A 21,111-nucleotide genomic window follows, 5' to 3' on the forward strand; every position below is an offset into this window, starting at 1 on the left:
CTGTAACGGAGCTCTGATAGAACAGATTTGTCTCCCCATACAGCAATCAGATCCAGTATCTCCCGTACGGTCCATGCTGGAGCTCTTTTCGGATTTGGGACTGCATCGCCACCCGTGCTGGTCAGAGCTCCATGCTGGGCAAACAGGAAATGCAATTCAAAAGTTCGCGGGGCTTTTCCTGTCTACCTGGCCACTGCATCCAAGTTCAGATTGCTTTCCAGAGCGGTCACAGTGGTGCACTGTGGGATACCGCCCGGAGGCCAATACTGTAGATTTGCGGCCACACTAACCCAAATTCGATATGGTAATACCAACTTCAGTGCTACTCCTCTCGTCGGGGAGGAGTACAGAAACCGGTTTAAAGAGCCCTTTATATTGATATTAAGGGTCTCGTTGTGTGGACGGGTGCAGCGTTAAATCGGTTTAACGCTGCTAAAATCGGTATAAACATGTAGTGTAGACCAGGCCTTAGAGGCCAGCAACAGCCTGCTGTGGTACTGAAATAAGGAGCCTACTTGCAGGCCTCTTGTGCCTTCTCCCAGCTGCTGAAGGCAGTACTAGCCTCCTCCTGCATTAGGCAGCCATATCTGGGGGAGTCTGACAATTGGGACCCCATTGATTATCTCAGTGTCTAGTGGAGCTCAGCAGAGATCCCTTTTCATGCCATCTAAGGGCCCCTAAGAAAGTGATCCATGGAGCATGGTGAAGCATTTCAGTATTAGGTTAGGACTGCACCAAGGGGAACTGGCCCTGCAGAATGCCAGAGGTAATGGGTTTAGGTCGATAAGGGATACACTAGAATGCTCTTCAAGGTACTGGGAACCTCCATTGTCCCAGCAGCAAAGAGTCCTGTGGGAGGCATTGTCCCAGGGGGCACGCTGGATAAAGCTGAGGGAACAGCAGCAAAAAAATATAAATAAATAAATAAAAATTGTTGGCATGTATTAATTTGAATTCTAGAGCAAATTTTCGTTGGATCATGTTCATGACACTATTTGTGTTTGCTTTCCTCAGCTATCAGAGCCCTCAAGCTTCCCTAGCCATGCACACTTGTGAGAAACACATTCTGAGCTCGAATATCCATCAGGAGCAAACTTCAGCTTGTACATTATAAGTCACAGTATGTCACTGTGTTAGTTGGTTACATAAGCCATCCAATCAGGGAAGAGAAAAAATGCCATGCGACTCACATAAATAACCCACACAATGCAACGGGTGAACACTCAGAATGTGCTGCGGATGGAGAACTGTTCACTCAGGACATTGGTGTGTATCCTCAAAGAATGAGAACCAGCTGGGTTGTGGGCAGACAGAAAGGAATTCACCAGTGAAACACAGTCTGGTGAGCTCTAGAGTAGGGATGTGTGAGTCCAGGATGCACCAAGGGGTAGCATGTCGGGATGAAGTGAAAAGACTCCTCAGAGTGCCAGACAGAATCACAGGACAGCCCTGGAGGTGACGCGTGGATACTCTGCAGAGCACAAGATTCTCACTGAGGCACTGGGAAAGCCAGGAGGTGCCAGGGTCTACAGATGAGCAAGAGAACACTTGGGGGCACTGCAGGCTGTTTATATGCCACAGAGCATGTTGAAACTCATCTAAGGGCACCAGACCCGTGGATGGGCCAAGCAGCATGGCAAGATGCTCCACAGGGAGAACTGAGGAAGCAGAGTGACATGTTGAGATGTTCCGGGACCCACCAATATACAAGGGAACAAAGCACATAGCGCTTAGGGGAAGGGAAATGCAAATCCATAATACTGGCTGATTCTTTACCATGATGCCATAGCTGTCAGATCCCCAGCCCAAGCACATGAGACTAGGCTGTCAGGTGCAGCTGGGAGAAGAGGAAGTGCAATGGAATCAGAAACACCACTGCCACCAATTTACATATCAATGGATAAATATTGTCATTGTCCCAGGGAACTTCCCCATCATAAGGGGTAGAGAACACAGGGGTCCAAGTCCCTATGCTGTAAGAACTCCTTCCTCACCCCCTGCCCAAGTGATCCCAGAGGCCAGCAATAAGAGATTGGGCTCCATGCCCTTGTAAGTTAAAGGCTGAATTATCAATCTAAAGAGCTAAATGCACAGGGCTGAGCTCCTATCTATCCACTGGCTTCGCAGTCCTTTGCTTGCTGACATGAAGCAAGCTTTGAGGGAGAGTAGAAGAAACATCTTGAACTCTAGTGTGGAGCAGACAGCTCTCCTCTGTCCCAGGACAGGGCATGGAGTAATGGGGGCAGTAGGAACAGCTTGGGATAGGGAGGGGAGGTGGGGGAGAAAAGGGTTGTGAAGAGGCTGGTGGAAGGGAGGAGTTCAGCAAATGCTCAGAGCTCAGCCAAAACACAAGGCAACTGGCACAGAAGCCGTTAACATACCAGAGGTCAGTCTCCTCCTTACCCTTCTGAAACAACTGCCCACGAAGCTCCCTCCCACCACAATCCCACCTACCCAAAAGCACAACACAGCTGAAGAAGTCACTCAGTGACAATGACTCAGGGACCCTCGGCTCCAGGTTTAAGGTCATATGCTACAGGCCTGATCCATAGCCCACTGATGGCAATGCAGCCCAGATTCTCAAAGATATTTAGGCACCTAACTCCCATTGCTTTGCGGGAGCAGGGCACCTTAATACCTTTAAGGATCTGGGCCTGAGAGTCAACTCCAATGAGCTTTGGATCAGTCCCAAAGCTCTCTAGCCTGGGTGGTTGGATGGAGAATTCTGGGCCTCTGCATAGACTCACACACAGAGCTCTCTCTCTTACCCACCCAGGCTGCATCCTCCTGGGACCCCTAAGTAAATTCCCTGAATGTCTGTGTCGTTGCCCCTGTGACATTTCCAAATGGCTTACTTACACACCAACTGGCCCACCCCAGAGTATGATGTATTTGTTTCCACTGCAATAGAGCCCCAAGGTCGCAACTGGGATCAGGGCCCCGCTGTGCTGGGTACGGCTCCAACATAATCTCTGACCTTAGGAGCGCATGGGCCAGGATGCTACCTTGTGTTTGTGGCAATTTCTGTGTACGACATGTTGCTACCCTGTACAGGATTGGGATGGCCAGGAATACATTCCCATGATGAAAGAACACCACATCTATTTCTGCTCACTGTGAACTAATGGGGAGAGCCCCTCCAGTCTGCGTGTGCTTCTCCCACTTCTTCTAGCTGCCCATCTCAACTCCCCTGAAATCTCACTTTGCCCTCATGTCTGACACACCCAAAGCAGATCATTCCCCACTTGCATGTTGCATCCAACATACATCATGTGTCCAAAGGCGGAGAGCTGTTCCATGGGGGTGAGTTTGCTTAAATACGGAGTCCAGGTTAATTCTAGTGACTGCAGTTCCCTGTCTGCTTTTTTCAGAGGGTCATCACTGGGAACTGATTCAAATCAGATGAATGGAGATACTTTTTCATGTAGTGTCCAATGAGCCTGTGGAACCCACTGCCACAAGACGTCATTGATACAAATAGCTTATCAGGACTGAAAAAGAAATGGGCATTTACATGGAGAATAAGAACATCCAGAGTTAGAACAGGAAATATTAAAACACTAAATAAGAGTTTTGGGAGCGATATAAACCCTCCTGCTTCAGGGCACAAGCCCCAACCTTTAACTAAGAGATTTAGTAGGAAATATTCCTTCTGGGCAGGGTATTCCAGACCTGCCTACTGCAGGGTTCCTTGTACCTTCTCCTGAATTAACAGGTACTGGCTATTGTGCATGTCAGGATATTGGATGAGATGGACTATTGGTCTGATACAGTCTGCCAATTCCTTTTTCCTGTCAGTACAGGACCTCCACCACGATCCTTAACCATTGAGCTAAAGGAGTATCTGTATTAGCAGGGAGCTGTAGTAGACTCTTACCTTCTGAGGACCATCCACTAGAGGGGGATGAGTAGCATATGTTGAATCAGTGGATCAAATCTCCACTCAGAGTACATCTCTGGTGCTGTGGATCTCTGCTGAGTCCATTTTTCTCCTCAAAATGACTCAGAGACCATTGATTCCTCTAGTTCCCTCTGGAGAGACAGTTATTCTCCGCCCCCTGTAGATGTTATATTTCACAAAGCACGAGGAAGCTACTGGGAGTGATAACTTTTTGGCAGAGAGAGAGAGCTCTAGCTGATGCACTGCTTGGGACATGAAGGACAAAGGACATTTTACAGCTTATCTGCCACTCTAGCTGTTCCACCTGATTCTACGGACTTTGCTAAAGCACCTCTCTTTTGAGGGGAAAGGGACCAAATAAAAATCCCATTCCATGTAAGCAAAGAACATTGCAGTGCTTTGAACCTGTGGTCATAAAGAACATCAAGGAAACTGCTACTTTGGAAGAAGGGAGAGAGAATGGAACGTCTCCTAGCTGGTGGGAACTCAGCTGCCAATGAATGAGACTAATGAATGGCTTGTTGGCTTCAATGAGACACCAAATTTTGTTCCTGTCATTTCTGAGAGAGAACCTAAAGGACAAAATATTCCTCAGTTGGGTGTCGTGATAATTCTTGTTTTTAAGAGAAGAGATGGGTTATATCTATAGCCAGCTGACTAGAGCAGGAACAAGTGATATTTACGAGAAGACACTGGGGGACAGAGGGAAAGTAAGACAGTGGCAGTTTTTCTGTGAGTTTGCTAATCCAGTTTAGCCCTCCTAATGTATTATTTGCTTCATTTCAGATACAATGAAGAAGAGGTTCTGGACTAGCTAAGTGCTTTCTGCCAGTGCTTACAGTGGTCTGAAAAAAGTGGGCCTGAGAGTAAGGGGAGCTGTCATGATCTGGGAACAGCAACCTAGGACAATAATTAAAGTGCGCCCTACAGTGACCTGGCTCAATTTTTATTTTTTCGCTGAGCCTGTGGCCTTCCTGGCCCACTTTAAGCACCTCTTTGTTCTGAAAGCCAGGAACAGTACCGGTTATTCTGAGATAGCAAAGGCAGGATAAGGGTTTTTTCTCTTAGCTCTCCATGGCCTATGAAATTACTTGTAAGCTTGCAGTTAGGGCAGAAGGAGGCAGTGCTTCTCAGAGGGATTTGCTCACATCTGTGTAGACTGCACTGACTTCTAATTTCTTTTCCTAGTGCAAGTCTGGGAGTTCATTATGACCTATAAAGTCCTGCCTGGTTCAGGCACTACTACTTTAGAGACTGCCCCTCTCCCTCAGCTTAGCCTAATAGCTGAGATGAGCTTGGACTCTCTGTCTCTCTCTCAGTTTGAATGCTGGGGTGACAGCCAGTCTCGGTGCAAGCCCCTTGGACTCTGGAATCCATTTCCAACATTGTTCCAAGGGGATGGGAATTGGCCAACCTCCAGGCCATGACATCAGTCCTTTCTGTGCCACAGGGCTTTGCTTTGAGGGGTTTGAATTTCTCATGTCACCTGGGGAGTAGTTTTCCTGGAGAACTTCCCTCATTGATTTGTTGTCAGTCTAGGTTTGTTTTAATCTACAGGTTTGTAATTGCTGTACATGTGTCCAGTGCCTGGGATTGATAACTCAGCTGTATCCCGCACTGGGGCTTTGAGTATAAAAATTCACTGTGTCTCACCCTTCTCCCCAGCACCCAGGGGTGCTATACCAACAGGGCTGGCACGAACCAAGAGACGGTGCCCTAACGGAACTGACTCTCTATCTCCTGCCCCCTCTTGGCTCAGCCCTTGGAGGACACACCTGACCAGAGGGCAGCACTGAGTGGTTCCTGCATTAGCCCCCTGTCAAACTGGAAACTCACAAGGCGAGAGGAGAAGCAGCCAGCGCTGGGGTGGGAATGGGAGAGGAACAGCCTATGTAATGCGAGCCTGTATGTAATGGTGGTCTTGCCCACAGAACGTGCTTTCCAGTACCATCACTTATGGTATATGATCTACCTGGAGCCTCAACCATGCAAACCAGTTTCTGTGTGATTCCCCTCAGCACTGGCTCACAGAGCTGGCTGGATGCAGAACGGGGGGTACTGAAGGAAAGACGCGACACCAGGTTGCAGGATAACTGAGGGGGGTGAAAAGCTGCTTTTTCGAGCCCACTTCCCTCCTTTATTATCTCCTTTTCTCCCTCCTTACACATGTGCAATTACATGTTTACTACGCTCAGAGAGTAAATCTTTCCACTACATATAAGGTTACAAAGCCATATTATGTTACGGTTACATGTTGCTCAATCAGCTAATTATTATGAACTTGGCAGCTCAATGGCTATAAGGCACATCGCCAAGAGACGAGCAAAACAATATTTGATTGATGCTAAATAGATCAAAGGGGGGACAACTTCCCTTTGAGAAAGGAAGGTCGCGTCTCGGTCAAGGAGGATCGGGTGTGCCACGATCCAAGGCCAGAAACGCGATGTTCCAGTCGGGGGGAACGGCCTCCATTTCAAGATGGAAGATAATATCCCTACAGGGTACGCTAAGCCACCCGATTGGATGATTCAATGTGATCCCCACCCATCACCTGCCATGCTGAAGGCACAGTCCTTCCCAGCGCTGCTGATGTGTAGCTCTGAACTGCCTCTGTATTCAGGGCCATAAACAAGCCCTGGGTGGCTCACCAATAGGCCAGGCAGTAAGCGAGTTCTCCCACCTAATCAATGTGGGGATCTCATTTCCACAGATCTCCCAGGAGGCTTTGAGTGCATCTTATGCTTGTAAAGGGCCTTACCCAACTCTTCAGACCCAACAGACCAACCCCTACCACGTTTGCATGTGCGAAACTTCATTAAAACATTTCATTTCTCTCCCCCACCTCTGTCTTAGTTTTAGCCAACAGTGCTGTACCAAGCCGATATCCAGTGCAGCTGCTGACCTAGCTTATGGTATCTGTGTCCACTATACACTTGTTGCCATGGATATGAACATATCTTGGTGTTTACACATCAGCCATTATCCAGAGCTTTCTTCTCCAGGTTTACGGCTACACTAGAACCCCTCATTTTTTTTCTAATTTGCAGTTGCCAATGGCTCGCTGTATACGTAACAGACACGTCTCTTATTACACAGCTGCTAAACCTCAAAAAATATGTTTTTAATAATCACTTTGTATTTAATTTACATGCAACAACTCTCCTGTTAAATCTCAATTAACTCTGAATATGAGACACTTAAAGTGTGACCGGCACAGTTACTGGTTCTCTACAGCCTCTCTTATGATGATCGGGGAGGAGAGAACTTGCGATCCTACCAGGGCACAGGATACCTTTGGGGTTTTCCTACATGGCCCCATTCAAACAGCAAACATCACTGCCTCTCGTGAGGCATGCAGTCACCAATGGAATTTTGCCTCACAGTCACTTTCTTGAAATGAGCCAGCAGCAGCAGTAGCAGCAAGCAAGAAGCAAATGTTCTAATTTTATAGCAGGAGGATTCTGAACAAGGCTACCTCTTCCTGGCCCATCATTGGGCTGCTGTGCCAGCAATATGGCAGGGAAGGAAAATGTCTTTTCTAAATGGACATTCCTGGTCCATTTTGCCCCCTAGCATGTTTGCTATAGGATATAAAGCTCCCCCTGGAGATCTTTCCAACGATCTTAAATACACAAATCCAGTCACATCACAGCATCGCAGAGGAAATGTTGTGGAGTTGTCTCTGTATCTGTGGCTCAATGGAAAGAACACGGGACTAAAACCCAAAAGATTTGGAGTAAAATGTTCAAAAGCACTTCAGTGACTTAGGACGTAGGACCTAGATCCTCATAGGTACTAAGGCACCTACCTTCCATTGAAATCAATAGGCGTTAGGCACCTAACTACCTTTGGGGATCTGGGCCTAGGCTTCGAAGTCACACAGAGTAAGTCTACACTGCAACGAATCTCAGAGCCCAGGTCTACAGCCTCGGGCTCGCAGGGCTCATGCTACAGGACTAAATATAGCCCTGTAGACATGCCAGCTTGGGCTCAGAGATCCATGCTCCTCCCCAGGCTATTGTGTGAGCATGAGTCTGTAGACCTGGGCTCTAAGAGTCACTGCTATGTGGTTTCTTTGTTTTGCAGCATAGACATATGCTAAGATGCTTTTGAAAAGTTTACCCCTGAAACTTATTCCCAGCTCATCCACTGCTAACTCATTGGGTGTCCCTGGGCACCTTACATATGCCTCATTGCCTCCCCCCCACCCATAACGTGGAGATAATGATATCAACTTGCCTTCATAAAGCACTTCGAGGCCCTTGGATCTATAAGCAAGTGGTAAGTGTATATAATACACATTGGAGGCTATTTTTTCCTTCTGGGCAGAAAATTAAATAGAGCTTGTAATTCATTGTGGCAGTCCAAAAGGACAATGCTGTTTGGGGCTGCATAGGTAGTGGTATCATGTCACACATGAGGGAAATGAGAGTACTTCTCTGCTTGGGGTGTAGAGTGGAATCCTGCACACACAGCTCTGCACACCAAAACCATTAGAATTTCTACAGCAATAGAAATGTTCCTGGTGCTCTACAGATAATGCCCCTATCATGTGTTTTCAGAAGAGATTTAAAGGAGGGGAGAGGAACAGGATGGTGAGCCCATTCAGGAAGATACCAGAAGAACATTAATAAACAGGAGGGTCCAAGGGAAAAAACAATAAAACTGATTAATGGGGTGATGGGACTGATGCACTGTATGCAGGATGATTAAAATAACTAGCTATGCACAGCATAGTTTTACTAAATGAATATGAACAAAGGTTGTAAGAGTGTGTAAGGATCTGTTGGGTCTGAACATGGAGAGGGGCTACTTAGGATGGTTTGGGATGCGAGGGTATAAGGGAATGAAATTAAGGACAGGAAAAAGTTGGGTGAATAGCAAGACATACTCCCAATGGTAACATCCATTGTACCATGTAAGAGTCTCCCAAGAGAAGCGATGGAAGCCCTGTTTGACAAATTTAGGGCCTAGTTTTCTTCGGCAAGTCCAAGCAATTGGGCGTGCCCAGTTTGCACTTACAAATACAGACGCCCCCTGACTTACATAATCTTTCCGTTCCGGAAAGCCTTGCATAACTCGAATTTTGCATAAGTCAGAAATGTATACTCGTACGTTACGCAAAAATTTCCGCAACTCGAAAATCCTATTTCTGGCTTATGGAACTTTTTCTGTAAGTGTGAATTTGCGTAAATCGGGTCTTGCATAACCTAGGGAGCGTCTGTATAATGAGTTGCATGTGCAAACAATTCCAGTTATACATCTAACTGCCCCCCTGTATGTACAAACACCTTGCACACCCACAAAGTCAGCAAATTCAGTAGTGTATGCTTATTTTTGAAAATTAAGCCTCTTAAAAGATGGACTCTGCACTGCAGAATATATTCCAGAGAATATGTATAGTCTATCTCAGGTTCTAATTATGGACCAGATTCTGCTCTTAGTTGCACCACTGTGAACCCTGAGAATCTCTATTAAAGCCAATGGAGCCACTCCAGATTTACCTGAGCATAAATGAGTTCAGAATATGATCTGTGGTATCCTCCTCCCAGTTGAGCAATTCAAGTTTCAGCTTCATAAGCATCACTGACAGATTTAAGGTGACTGACCAACAACACCACTTAAGTTAGATCCATATGAAGGTCTCCCTGATTCTCCTGGCTTAGTACATTGTACATGCAAAAAAATGGAGATTTCAGCAAGCCCAGAAAGTCCACTGGAAGGTGTCAAATACTTTGAATTTATGGGCAGCTGAATGCAATTCCAAGCTGAAGGAAAGGATACCGATCTGCAATGCCCATGCAGATTCTCTGCAGTGCTCAGGACCAACAATCCCAGAGCCAGGGAATTATATTTGAAGAGATGGCTGAAAGTTATTGGCAAAGAGCCCATGCGAGCTCGGTAAATAAAGTATCCAGATAATAAAAATACCCAAAGGCACTGTGTAATTTTTTTGAGGTCTTTGATACAACTGACAATACTGAGAGGGGACAAAAGCCTGTGGAGGGATAGGAGCGGGAGCTGGCAATGGGCACAGCACTGCAATTAAAGGAGGGGTTGTCATAGAAGCATGTGATGCTCAGTTGCTCTCAGACTGCTCCACTTCTTGCAGGTCCACCATTGTGATCATGCAGACAGATGGACAAGAGGGAGGATGACCTTTGGGGTTAAAATACTGGCTTGGGACTGAGAAGATCTGGGTTTAATTCCCTGCTCTGGCACAGTGCAAACGTTTATACCTCAGTTCTCCATCTGTAAAATAGGAAAAATGATCGTTCTCTATCTCTGGAAGGTATTGTGAGTTAAACATCAACGTGCGTGCACCGAAGGAGGCCAAGAGTGGGGGTAGGGGAAATCAGGACACAACCCCTGTCCCCTTCCAGTCCTGCTATGGGGAGCCCAAGGTGGTGACAAATTGTTTTCTCCCCTGAGGCTGGAAGAGGAGACAGGGTCAAGCCTCTGAGTTACTGAACCTGCGTGAGCCATGTTCCCCCACTCCTAAAATGGCTGCTCTGAGTCAGGCAGTTTCCGGACACTGGCTCAAATGCAACATATCCCTGACTGGGGGAGAATATAGGAGGGGCACTCTCTTGCCCAGCTGTCCCCCTATGCCAGTGAGGGCAGCCCTACCCCTGTTGAAGATTCTCCTCCTTTGCTGCCTCAAGGGGGACTTGGGAGGGACTGATAATCTGGCCTGTTATCCCAAGGTCTCCCCTTTAATCTGTGGGAGTTGCCTGGGATCGCTGCTCAGAGCAGGGGAGTGGGGTTTGCCTAATCCCTGTTCCGCACACAGACACACACGCTATCCCACAACCCATTTCATCATGACCCCTTTTATCTGACCGGAGGGCCTGTCTGGACCTTGAACATCTCATTAGTTCCTCTCCCTTTCCTACCATTCTTCTGACTTGAACAGTCATTCTTCTCTGTTGCCTAGCAACACGGCACAGACCCAGAATATTAACTACGCCCCCTCCTCCAGAGGCCTGCAAATGTGATAGCAGAAGGGAGGGGGTCCAGGAAATATACAGGGGAATATACAGGGAGCCCTGTTCCAGCCTTCGGAAGAAGCAAGGTTTTTATCTGCCATCATCGCTTAGCATGTATATAACGTATAGAGCTATATATATCCTTATTTATTTACATATTCAAATTGCAACCCCCCCAAACACATTTGGATTCAGAACTGGTTTCTATATTGAGAGGCTCGTGCGCATACCCACACCCACACTCCATAACTGCATGCTTTCAATGTATATATTCTGGGTTGTCTATAGGCCAGAACCTGGAGATCTTATTTATTTTTAAGGCAGTCCATATCCAGATGAAGCTTTCACCAACGTCAGGAAAATATTTAAGCATTCTACAGTATTCCTCCAGTACACTACAGCACTGTTGTTGAAAGAGGCAAAGATGTGGAGCATTGCTTTAGAATATAGCAGTTTTTTTCAATAAATAGGCATTCAGAGTTTTGCCTTTCTAAGGACTGAGAACAAAGTGAGTAGCTACTATAAGCTTTTGACCTAGGTGTTGCGACAAAGTTCCTCCTCTACCTTGGTGGGTCCTGCGCTTATTGGCAGATTTGCTCACCTCAGTGATCTTTCCCTCTGGTGGAACCCACAGTCTGGGTCAACTCCTCCTGTGTCTGATCAGGAGTTGGGAGGTTTGGGGGAAACCCGGGCCCGCCCTCTACTCCGGGTTCCAGCCCAGGGCCCTGTGGATTGCAGCTGTCTATAGTGCCTCCTGTAACAGCTGCATGACAGCTACAACTCCCTGGGCTACTTCCCCATGGCCTCCTCCAAACACCTTCTTTATCCTCACCACAGGACCTTCCTCCTGGTGTCTGATAACGCTTGTACTCCTTAGTCCTCCAGCAGCACACCCTCTCACTCTCAGCTCCTTGAGCCTCTTGCTCCCAGCTCCTCACACACACTTCCTCTCCTCTGGCTCCCCCCTCCCTGACTGGAGTGAGCTCCTTTTTAAACCCAGGTGCCCTGATTAGCCTGCCTTGATTGGCTGCAGGTGTTCTAATCAGCCTGTCTGCCTTAATTGGTTCTAGCAGGTTCCTGATTACTCTAGTGCAGCCCCTGCTCTAGTCACTCAGGGAACAGAAAATTACTCAGCCAGTGACTAGTATATTTGCTCTCTATCAGACTCCTGTATCACACTGGCCTGGGTCTGTCACAGTACATACAGTACTCTGCAACATTTCCGAATACTATAGAGGCATGTGGGGCTCGCCCATAGGAGAGGGGTCAAAGAGCTGGATTTGTGCATCTTCCAGAGGGGTTTCCCCTTTGCTTAAATGTGGACCAAAGGAGGCACAGCTAGTCAAAGAGCAATGGAAACCGTGATTTAAAGCTCACGATTCTCAGCATCTCATAGAGAAAAGCTGCATAGTTTTCCATTGGGAATAAGGCAATACCATCCCTAATTTAGTATGCTCAGTCTCTCTAGGTTCCTTTGAAATCCAGCTGCTACTGTAAAAGTACTGATCCTTTTCTCCAGTTCTCAGATCATCCTCCGAGGGGGGATGCTGCAGAAAGCCAGGATGGTAGTGGCTAATGATGCATTTTTTGTCCCTTTCTCACCATCAGCCCTTGGTCACCATGTCCCACTCTTGGTTTAGTGCATCCATTCACGCAGCTTCTTATACTTAGACCAGTCCCCTACTTCTTGTCTCCCTCTCCTCTTCCAAGCCTAGTTCTTCTTCCAGGCATATTTCCTATTTCCTACCATGGTCTCTTTACCATTGATTCATATCCTCATTCACTTGAATTGTTGCACTGTGCTTTCTCTGGTTTGTATTGTAAGATTGTTGGGCCATATCCTTCTCTGTGTTCGTGCACACATATCACTCTATAATCATATCATCCCAATACCAATCTTTGCTCTTTGTAATAAATTCCTGCAGGAAGCACAGAAGCAAAAGGTGTGATGAATTTCCAATTCAGAGAAAAATAAAGGGCCATATGTTTTCTTCTTTGAAATGTCCCCTGTGATCCACTAGGGACTGAACATGGGGAGCTGCCACATTTATGACTCACATTATAGAGGATATAAGCCATTTTGAGTAAAATATGATGCTCCCCTGAAGTCGTGTCCAGAATCTGAATCAACTTATTAAAGACTTCAGAAAAGTTCCGGTAGCTTTCAGCCCCGTTATTTTACATTTTCCCACAAGTTTGTTTTGCCTGGTTCTAGCTGGGATAACATGCATAAGGAACAAAATATTGCACTGTCCATGACAGAATTCCACTCTAAGAGCCTGACCATGGAATCATGAGAAATATGGACCACCTGCAAATCTCAATGACATTAAAGCCAAACCCTTAATTTTGCAGACACACAATGTTCAGATAAAGCATCCAAACTTTGCACGTGCTTCCTTTCACCAAACCAAAATGTTATGTTGGACTTTTGGAGGAATCTGAAGAGACACAGGAGGGCAATATCTGAGCACTATTACATAAGTATTTTAATGATGGGTATTTTGTAAGAACCCAGGGATTAGACAGACAAGTCGATGGACAATAATTAAAGAAATGAAAGAGAAAAAAGGGAAGAAAACAAATACAGAAGGAAACAAACTCTTGACATGGGTCTGGAAATTGAGTTGATTTACTCTGAAAATCTGTTACACATAACCAACTCTTTGTCTGTCTTTTTCAAATGGTCAGGAATATGGCAATACCAACTTGGTCTCTCTAGTCATTGAGTAACATTGACCTATTTTCCAACTTCTAAACCGGGGCATGTCTATGTAATCAACATTTGTGTGTGATAATCAATTTCAGACCAGTGAATTAGGAGCACTACAGATGCTGCACAACTGTTTGCTTTATTAATAATGAGAGCACTGTCACCCTGCTCCATCCACACAAGACTCTAACTCTAGTACTGAAGGATCACCCATCCCAGATGGAGAAGAAAATTTAATCACCTGTTTGTTCAAACCTGAGCTTCCTCCACATTGCTCCAACAATGGACTTATGTTGCATTCATTGGGCCAGATTCTTTACTCACATTATGTAGTACCTTACTCCATGAGAAGGCCCATTGAAATAGGGAGATTGCTAGTAGAGTAAGGCACTATTTGATGAGGGGTGCTGGAACAATATGTATAGTGGGGGTGCTGAGAGTCATTGAACCAAATTATAAACCCGGTATATGATGGAACCCATTTCAAGCCAGGGGGTGTGGCAGCTCTCCACCCCTCCCCTAGCAGCTCTAGTTCCAGCACCTATGATTCGATGTGATTAACGGTTTCAGCATCTAGCCCTTAGCTTTTAAGACTGCACTCATGCTGAAGAAAGATGCTCTGATCCCTGGCAGACTGCACTAAGATGCTATGTCTAGAAATCAGTTGAATGTTTTCCCCACCTCCTATTTCTCCAATCTTCCTTTTGGTAAGGGAAAACATATAGATCCCATTTATCCTAGTAGTCAGGTGGCCCTGTTGATGTAATCCACCATGCACCGGCTGCTGCCTACTGCTGGAGAAGATGAGAGGTGGGGATGTTTAATTAGTCATCACGGTACAGAAGAAGCAAAATAAACTGAGATGCAAGAATGATGTCAGGAGTATCAGCATGCTGTGCACATGATGGTGTAGTATGCAGGATTGGCAACTGTGTAAGGAAGCAAGCTTTGTTCAGGATCAGCCTTTTCATTCTCTGTCAGCCCTCTCTTTTGGGAGAGGTATGGCTACATGTATGCATATAGCCACTACTTGGCTTCACAAGTAAACGTCCACAAGCAAACAGTAAATTACAGCACTGCACCCAAGAACTTGAACCAGTGACAACTACATGACCTAAGTTGTACTACAGTGAGCTCTTTGGCAGTAGAAAGCAAAGAGAAATACCAGCTGTGATGTATTATATTACAGCACAGTGTCTGGAAATGCCCAGCACTTGAGATATGTCTGCAATATCCCATTGTATCTCAGCATCTGGGAACCCCCAGCACTGAGACAGGACTGCTCTACCTCTGCTGTATCACAGCACAGCATCTGGGAATTCCTCGGAGACACATCTGCATCACCTCTGTTATGTCACAGGCCAGCTACTTTGAACCCTTCCCCAGCACCAAGACAAGGCAGCATATTGCACCTGCTATATTGCAACACTACCATATCCAGGAACCTGCAGCATTGTGACATGACTGCATCAGCTGCAGTATATTACAGCTCATAACTTCTAGCATATAACTGCATTAGCTGTGCTATACTACAGCAGAATGTTTAATATTCTGAGCAAGAAATTCCCAGATGCTGTGCTGTAATATATTGCAGGTAATGCAGTCATGTCACAGTGCTAGAAATTCTTGAATGCTATGAGAACACATTCATGACTTCAACAGGAATTACTTGTATCCTGGAATAAGAAAGTAGACCACTAAGAACTTCCAGCACCAAGACATAAATGCCTCATCTCCTCTATGTTCTAAAACCTTTGGGCACCAAGAAGCAGTGAACAGAGAGACTAACCCACATTACTTCTAGTAAATTATTTGCATGTCATTTCCTTAGCTGGGCTTTTTTGGAGGAAAACCTATTTTAAGAGTTAAAGAGGTGAATAAAAAACCCATAACTATATCTTTGAAAAGGACAGAGGGGTCTGTAGATTCTCAATCTTTGTTAGGTCATCACTACCATTGGTGAACCCTTGTAGCGATGATGGTGTTTTCCGTCACTGGTGACTTTAAGTACAGAAGATGAAATCCTGGCTTCAGTGAGGTGAATGTCAAAATGACTTCAATGGGGCCAGGATTTCATCCAGATAGTTTGCCTACTAAGAAGACAGGTTTGTAAAGGAATTCAAGATGGGGGGTCATATATATACACTGAGGTGCCCACTTTGCTTTCCTTCTCACACAGATTCATTCTTCCTTCCTCTCCACCTCCCTCAATCCCGCAAGCAGCTCTGTGTGGCCACAGGACTGAGTCCATGCAATTGGCTTTTTGTGCATGGATCAAATACCACTCAGCTATGGAGTCTAATAGCTCCACTCCTTATAGTGTACACTTCTCCCCAGCCTCATCCCGCAGAGCAGCAGGAACTCACACACAAAAGTTAAAGTGAAAATAATCATAAATAACAATAATAAAAAACAAAAGAGCAAGTGTATAAGCACATTCCAGTGAGAATACAGAATACTGCCAAGCTTCATACAGGCCAATACTACCACAGAGATAGGCACATTTGAAATAGAGATAGACAGATAGCTCATAATAAAGATAAAGGATTATCCCTGTTTGTGAAGGATCAAGAAACTATAGGCTTGGTCCTTCAAGGTCCTGAGCACCCTCATCTTCCACGTGCACCCTCATCTCCCATGTCAAAATAGGGATCAGTATTGTGCATTCAGCTAGTTCAAAAGCAGCTCTGTTTATAACTTGCATTGGGCACGCGCTGAATGTCGCCTGCATAGAAATTGTTGCCTTTGCCTCGTGGGAAGAAATTTGGCTTTCAAATAAGTTTCTAGAGGTTGGAAAATAGCAGACACAATATGTTACCTTCCTTAATTCAGACCGACATAGTGCAGTGTGCCCTCCGCGATGCAGTCGCTCTCATGAGCATGCACACAGATAGTGGAGTGTAGCATTAAGCAGTTATAAGAGAGAGCGGCCAGACCATATTCACTGCCTTCAGGTTCAGTCCTGCATGGCACCTTGCTGCTCCTCCATTCTAACTCATTTCACTGCACACCTTCATTAAGCAAATATACTATAAATACCCTATATATCGCACCATCTTCATGCACATCGCTGGGAATTTTTTCAACAGGAAAGTTCCATCCTGACCCTTTCCCCAGCAACAATAACCCTCCCATAACTTTTAACTTGTCACCTGCGCCAAGGTTTATAAAATTTTAAAGCTAATGGTATAACAAAAACTCAAACAATAATATTGCAGATGTAGGGAGTGCATCCTGGGATGAATAAATTATGGGAGGCACAAGAAGTTGCAAATACAGGGAGAGCAGCTGGATAGCTAAACAGTGCTGTCCATGGTGCTTATATATTGCTTCTGGTGTTTGTTGTATCATTGAGCTTCACATTTTTGTTTCAGAACAGGAGACCCAGTGGAAAAGTCACAGAGGGTAATTGTCTTTTCTTTTTTTAAGCACTGACAGCTGGTTTGGGGTTCCCACCCTTCCCGACTCTCACGTTCAGATAATACATGAATGGCTGAAGGGATTTTTATTAACTTCCCGATCAACTGAATTGCAGCATGAGAACCCGTTAGATGAATTTCATCTCCAAAAGTAACCTTCAGAGAAAGAGCTAGTGCCAGCTTCTAACTGATGGGAGTTAGGAGAGAAATTCTACCATAGATTGATTATTCCATAACTGTTGACTTTGGGTTTTTTCAACTCCCTCTAAAATAGCTGGTCCTGGCCACTGTCAGACGACACCAGACTAAATGGACTCATGATCCAGTCCGGCAATTTCTAGGTTTCTTAATGTAATGTTACACTTCTTCCATACTCCACAAAGTGACTCCCCAGAAATGGCATTATGGAGCTCCATGTTCATTGTCTCTCAGTCACAGCTGGTTGGATAACATTTGGCAGCAAATTTCCTTTACCAATATTCACAGGCACTGTGTTTCCATTATTTGCCCAGCTCTGTTCTCGGTAATTTTATATGATTTTATTTTTCAGCCTTGAAAATCCATCTGGAGATCTGAGAGGAGTCAAGCTAGACTCTTTCCTTTGCATTGTCACCTGTAAATGAAGGCTGCATTTGGCCGGCAGAGCCTTAATCAATACCTGCCTGGTTCGGCACATGGGATCCAGGACAGGTGTTCATATCAGTGTAAATGGTCGGAACTTAGCAAACAATCCTGTTAAATGATGCAGAAGGCAGAATAAGCTCCTGCTTAGTCTTAGCAGAGTTGGCTTGGCAAGGCTAGGGGGAGTATGTAGGAATAAAACACTACTTTGGTGAGTAAAGTCAGAAAATAAGAGTCTTAATACATGCTGGGAGCAGCTCTGGTGAGCAGAAAGGGGTTCTTTTTTCCATAGTCATTTTTCAGAGAAGGCACTTTAATTATAATGACTCTGAGAAGATATTACAATTCCAGCGCTACAGCCAAGCACCTCTTGCACTAAGGCATGACTCCATCACTTCTGCTACAATATAGCACAGCATCTGGGAACCTCCAGCACTAGCACACAACTGAATCTGCTTTACCAAATCAGCACCTGGAAGCCTACAACTCTGAGACAGAACTGCATTGCCTCTGCTACATTAGAGCACGTAGGAAACTCCCCACTACCACCACCATTCTGAGATATTACTGCATCATCTCCTCGGTATTACAACACTCAGAAAACTATTGTATCGCTGTAGGACAGAACTGCATTACCTTGCAGCATTGTAGCTGGCTGGAATCTCAAAGAAAACTAACTTCTTGTGTAATACAGCCCAGTATCCAGTAACCTCCAGCATTCACCACCATTCTCTCAGTGCCCGGTCTGCCGCAACTTGCAGCCCCAAGAGAGGGTAAACACAACAAAGGGACCTGGCAGGTGAGGGGGCACTCCGATCACAGCAGCAGCACCCATTGTGCCAGAAAGGGATATTTGGGGATTAATTAATTATCCTACAAGGGGCAGTAAGAAACAGTGCTTGTTGTGTAACAATAGAAGCTATCTGGTTTCCATGGCAATGCAGCCCCGCGTGTGCACCTTTAATTTATTCCTTGAACGGTTATTTCCTGATCTCACACAGTGCTGAGAAATGCCTTGTTTTTCTTGCTGCTATCCCTGTGCCTGGACCCAGGGTGAGATACCGACCTTTCCCAGGGGGATTTGCTACCCAGCGCAGAGAGCAAGAAGTCAAAATCTGCTCAGTGCAGAAGCTCACATCACACGGTGAATAACACTATCCCTGGCTCCTTTAATGTCTGCTTGTTAAGATGGCTCCAGTCTTCAACCCCTTTCAAAGCTGCCTCTCCCATTCTGATTCTTTAAGTTACAGTGGCACTTCAAGGTCCTCATGTCAATTAGTGTCCCATCATGCCAGACCCTTTACAGACATGTAGCTAAGAGATGCTGCTCACCCAGCTTATCATCCGAATTGACAAGCCAAAGGGTGGGAGGGGAAAACAGCGGCCCAGGAAAGTGACATGACAAAGGTTACCCTGCCGGTGAGAGACAGGAATAACACCCAGGACTTCTGAATCCCAGTCTGGTGCCCTACCCACTGGACCAGACCTTACCAGGCATACTTAGTGTGTCCATCAAGGGTACCATGCTAAACTCAGCAAGAACCTGAGCCCCCAACATAGCTAGGGAGAAAGCTCCCACACTGAGAACGAGACATAATAGTCACAGCTTGGAAGAACATACTTTAAGTGAGTCTCATAGAGCCAGCATAGGGGGGAAGAAATGTCTGTCAATGAGCTTCCCTAGCAGAACCAGGCATCTCCAGTATGGGCAGACACAACACTTCTCAGCAAGAGTCCCCCTCCTCCATACACACATGTGGAGAGATCACAGGAGAAAGCCACACTCCAGAGTGAGAGTCTGAGTGGTTCATCAGACACAGGTAGGAGACCAGTCCTGCAAAATATCAAGGACAGGCAGGCAGGACACATTCCTACGAGACAGCACATGAGGTATGAGGAACAGGCAGGAGCCAGATCCTGTCATACCCTGCATGGGAGAGAGAAATGCCCCTCTAGTGAGGACACAACATACCCATCAAGACAGGTAGGACAGTTCTCCTAAGAAGTGCTCAATGTACACAAGGTGGGAAGCAGACAGCCACCGTCCATCCTGGTATGGACCGGCCATAGCCAGTGTGGATAGGAGGAGGGCCTTCTCATGTGGACCCAGCACAGATGTGATCAGTGCCAGTCTGCCACTGGAAATGCTACAGACATGGCACACGGGTGGAAGGCCTGCTCTCCTGGAGCGGGTGAGCTGTCTGTGTTTGGCGGGATGACTGCATCGAGTCAAAAAGTGGTGTTAGCACAGTGAGGGGAAGGATGGTCCAGATGCAGAAGGCCTAGATTCAATTTCCTGCCATAGATGTAGGGCAAATCATGCAGGCCCAGATTCTCAAAGGCACTTTGGCACCTAACTTCCAGTGCCTCTGTTCCCCACGTAACAGGGGGGTGATAGCTCCATCTTATCTCACAGTAGGGTTGTGAGGAGACATATATTAAAGTGCTCAGATACTACAGCATTGGGAGCCAGAAATCTATACTGGAATTTTGAGTTTGTCCCACAAGACAAGCTGTTAGAAGTAGCAATGAGAAGCGCATGTACCACATGGAAGGCCAAGGGTTGACCTGCAGGGAAATCTAACCTGTCCTAGACAGATCCATAGCAAAGCCAGACCTCAACGCAGCATTCCAAGGCTTTACTGTGCAAGAACTTGCAGTGCAAATGCTTTTATCTGAAAACATGGATGCACCATGAGCTAAATTCAGCCCTGATGCAGGTGGGTGCAACTCCCACTCAACTCAACGGAGCTGAATTTGGCCCAAGCTGTTCCAAGTGTAGAGAAGATTTAAAACAAAAGTGTTTCCCCTCGACTCCTAAAAATCCCACCTCTCACACACAAACCAAGAGCAGGAACACTAGTGGGCACTGAAATCAGACAGAAATGTCCAGACCCAGAGAAACAGGGCAGGAACATTGGGACACAAAAGTTTTAATTCTCTTCACTGGCCAGAGAGCTCTAGATAAGGCTAGGCTTCTTCTACATTGTTCAGAACCGAGAGAACAGAGGAATAACCTCCAGTGAATGTCTCCTTCACCCTTCCACCAAATACAATCTTTCAGAAGAATAACTGCAGAAGGAATGCAGAGAAACCAAACTTAATTACACACACTGGAATTTAGCCACCCCTCCTATGTTAGCTCCCAAACTCTTGCAAAAAAAAATACTCCTGTTGCTCTAATGACTCTGAGTAGCCATAGGTTTGGATTTCTCTCTCCCTGGAGGATGGATAAAGTTTGTTAGCTTTTTGCTTCTTTTTGGACTTACCATGTTGACTTCTGAAATCTGGTCAATGCTGGAGATATGGATGCTCATTCCCACTGTAACAGGATTACCTGAAACACAAAGGGCCCAGATTAGAACAGTACACAGCTCCAGACATATTGCCCACACACAGCAGTGCAGCTTACTGGGCAATGAAGTTACCAATGGAAAGTGAAGGTACAAGGTCCACTGGGTTGAAAGG

General features: G+C 45.9%; 1 protein-coding gene across 1 annotated transcript in view; it reads right to left on the reverse strand.

The window, feature by feature from the left end:
* LOC116820008 (gamma-aminobutyric acid receptor subunit beta-4) overlaps nt 1-21,111 on the reverse strand; it is an 89,289-nt gene that overhangs the window by 36,209 nt on the left and 31,969 nt on the right. The window contains exon 3 of the mRNA XM_032772183.2: nt 20,913-20,980. Coding sequence (XP_032628074.1) covers nt 20,913-20,980 — 68 coding nt within the window. The remainder of the gene's footprint in view (nt 1-20,912; nt 20,981-21,111) is intronic.

The sequence above is a fragment of the Chelonoidis abingdonii genome, chromosome 8 (assembly GCF_003597395.2).
Source record: "Chelonoidis abingdonii isolate Lonesome George chromosome 8, CheloAbing_2.0, whole genome shotgun sequence".
Taxonomy (NCBI): Eukaryota; Metazoa; Chordata; order Testudines; family Testudinidae; genus Chelonoidis; species Chelonoidis abingdonii.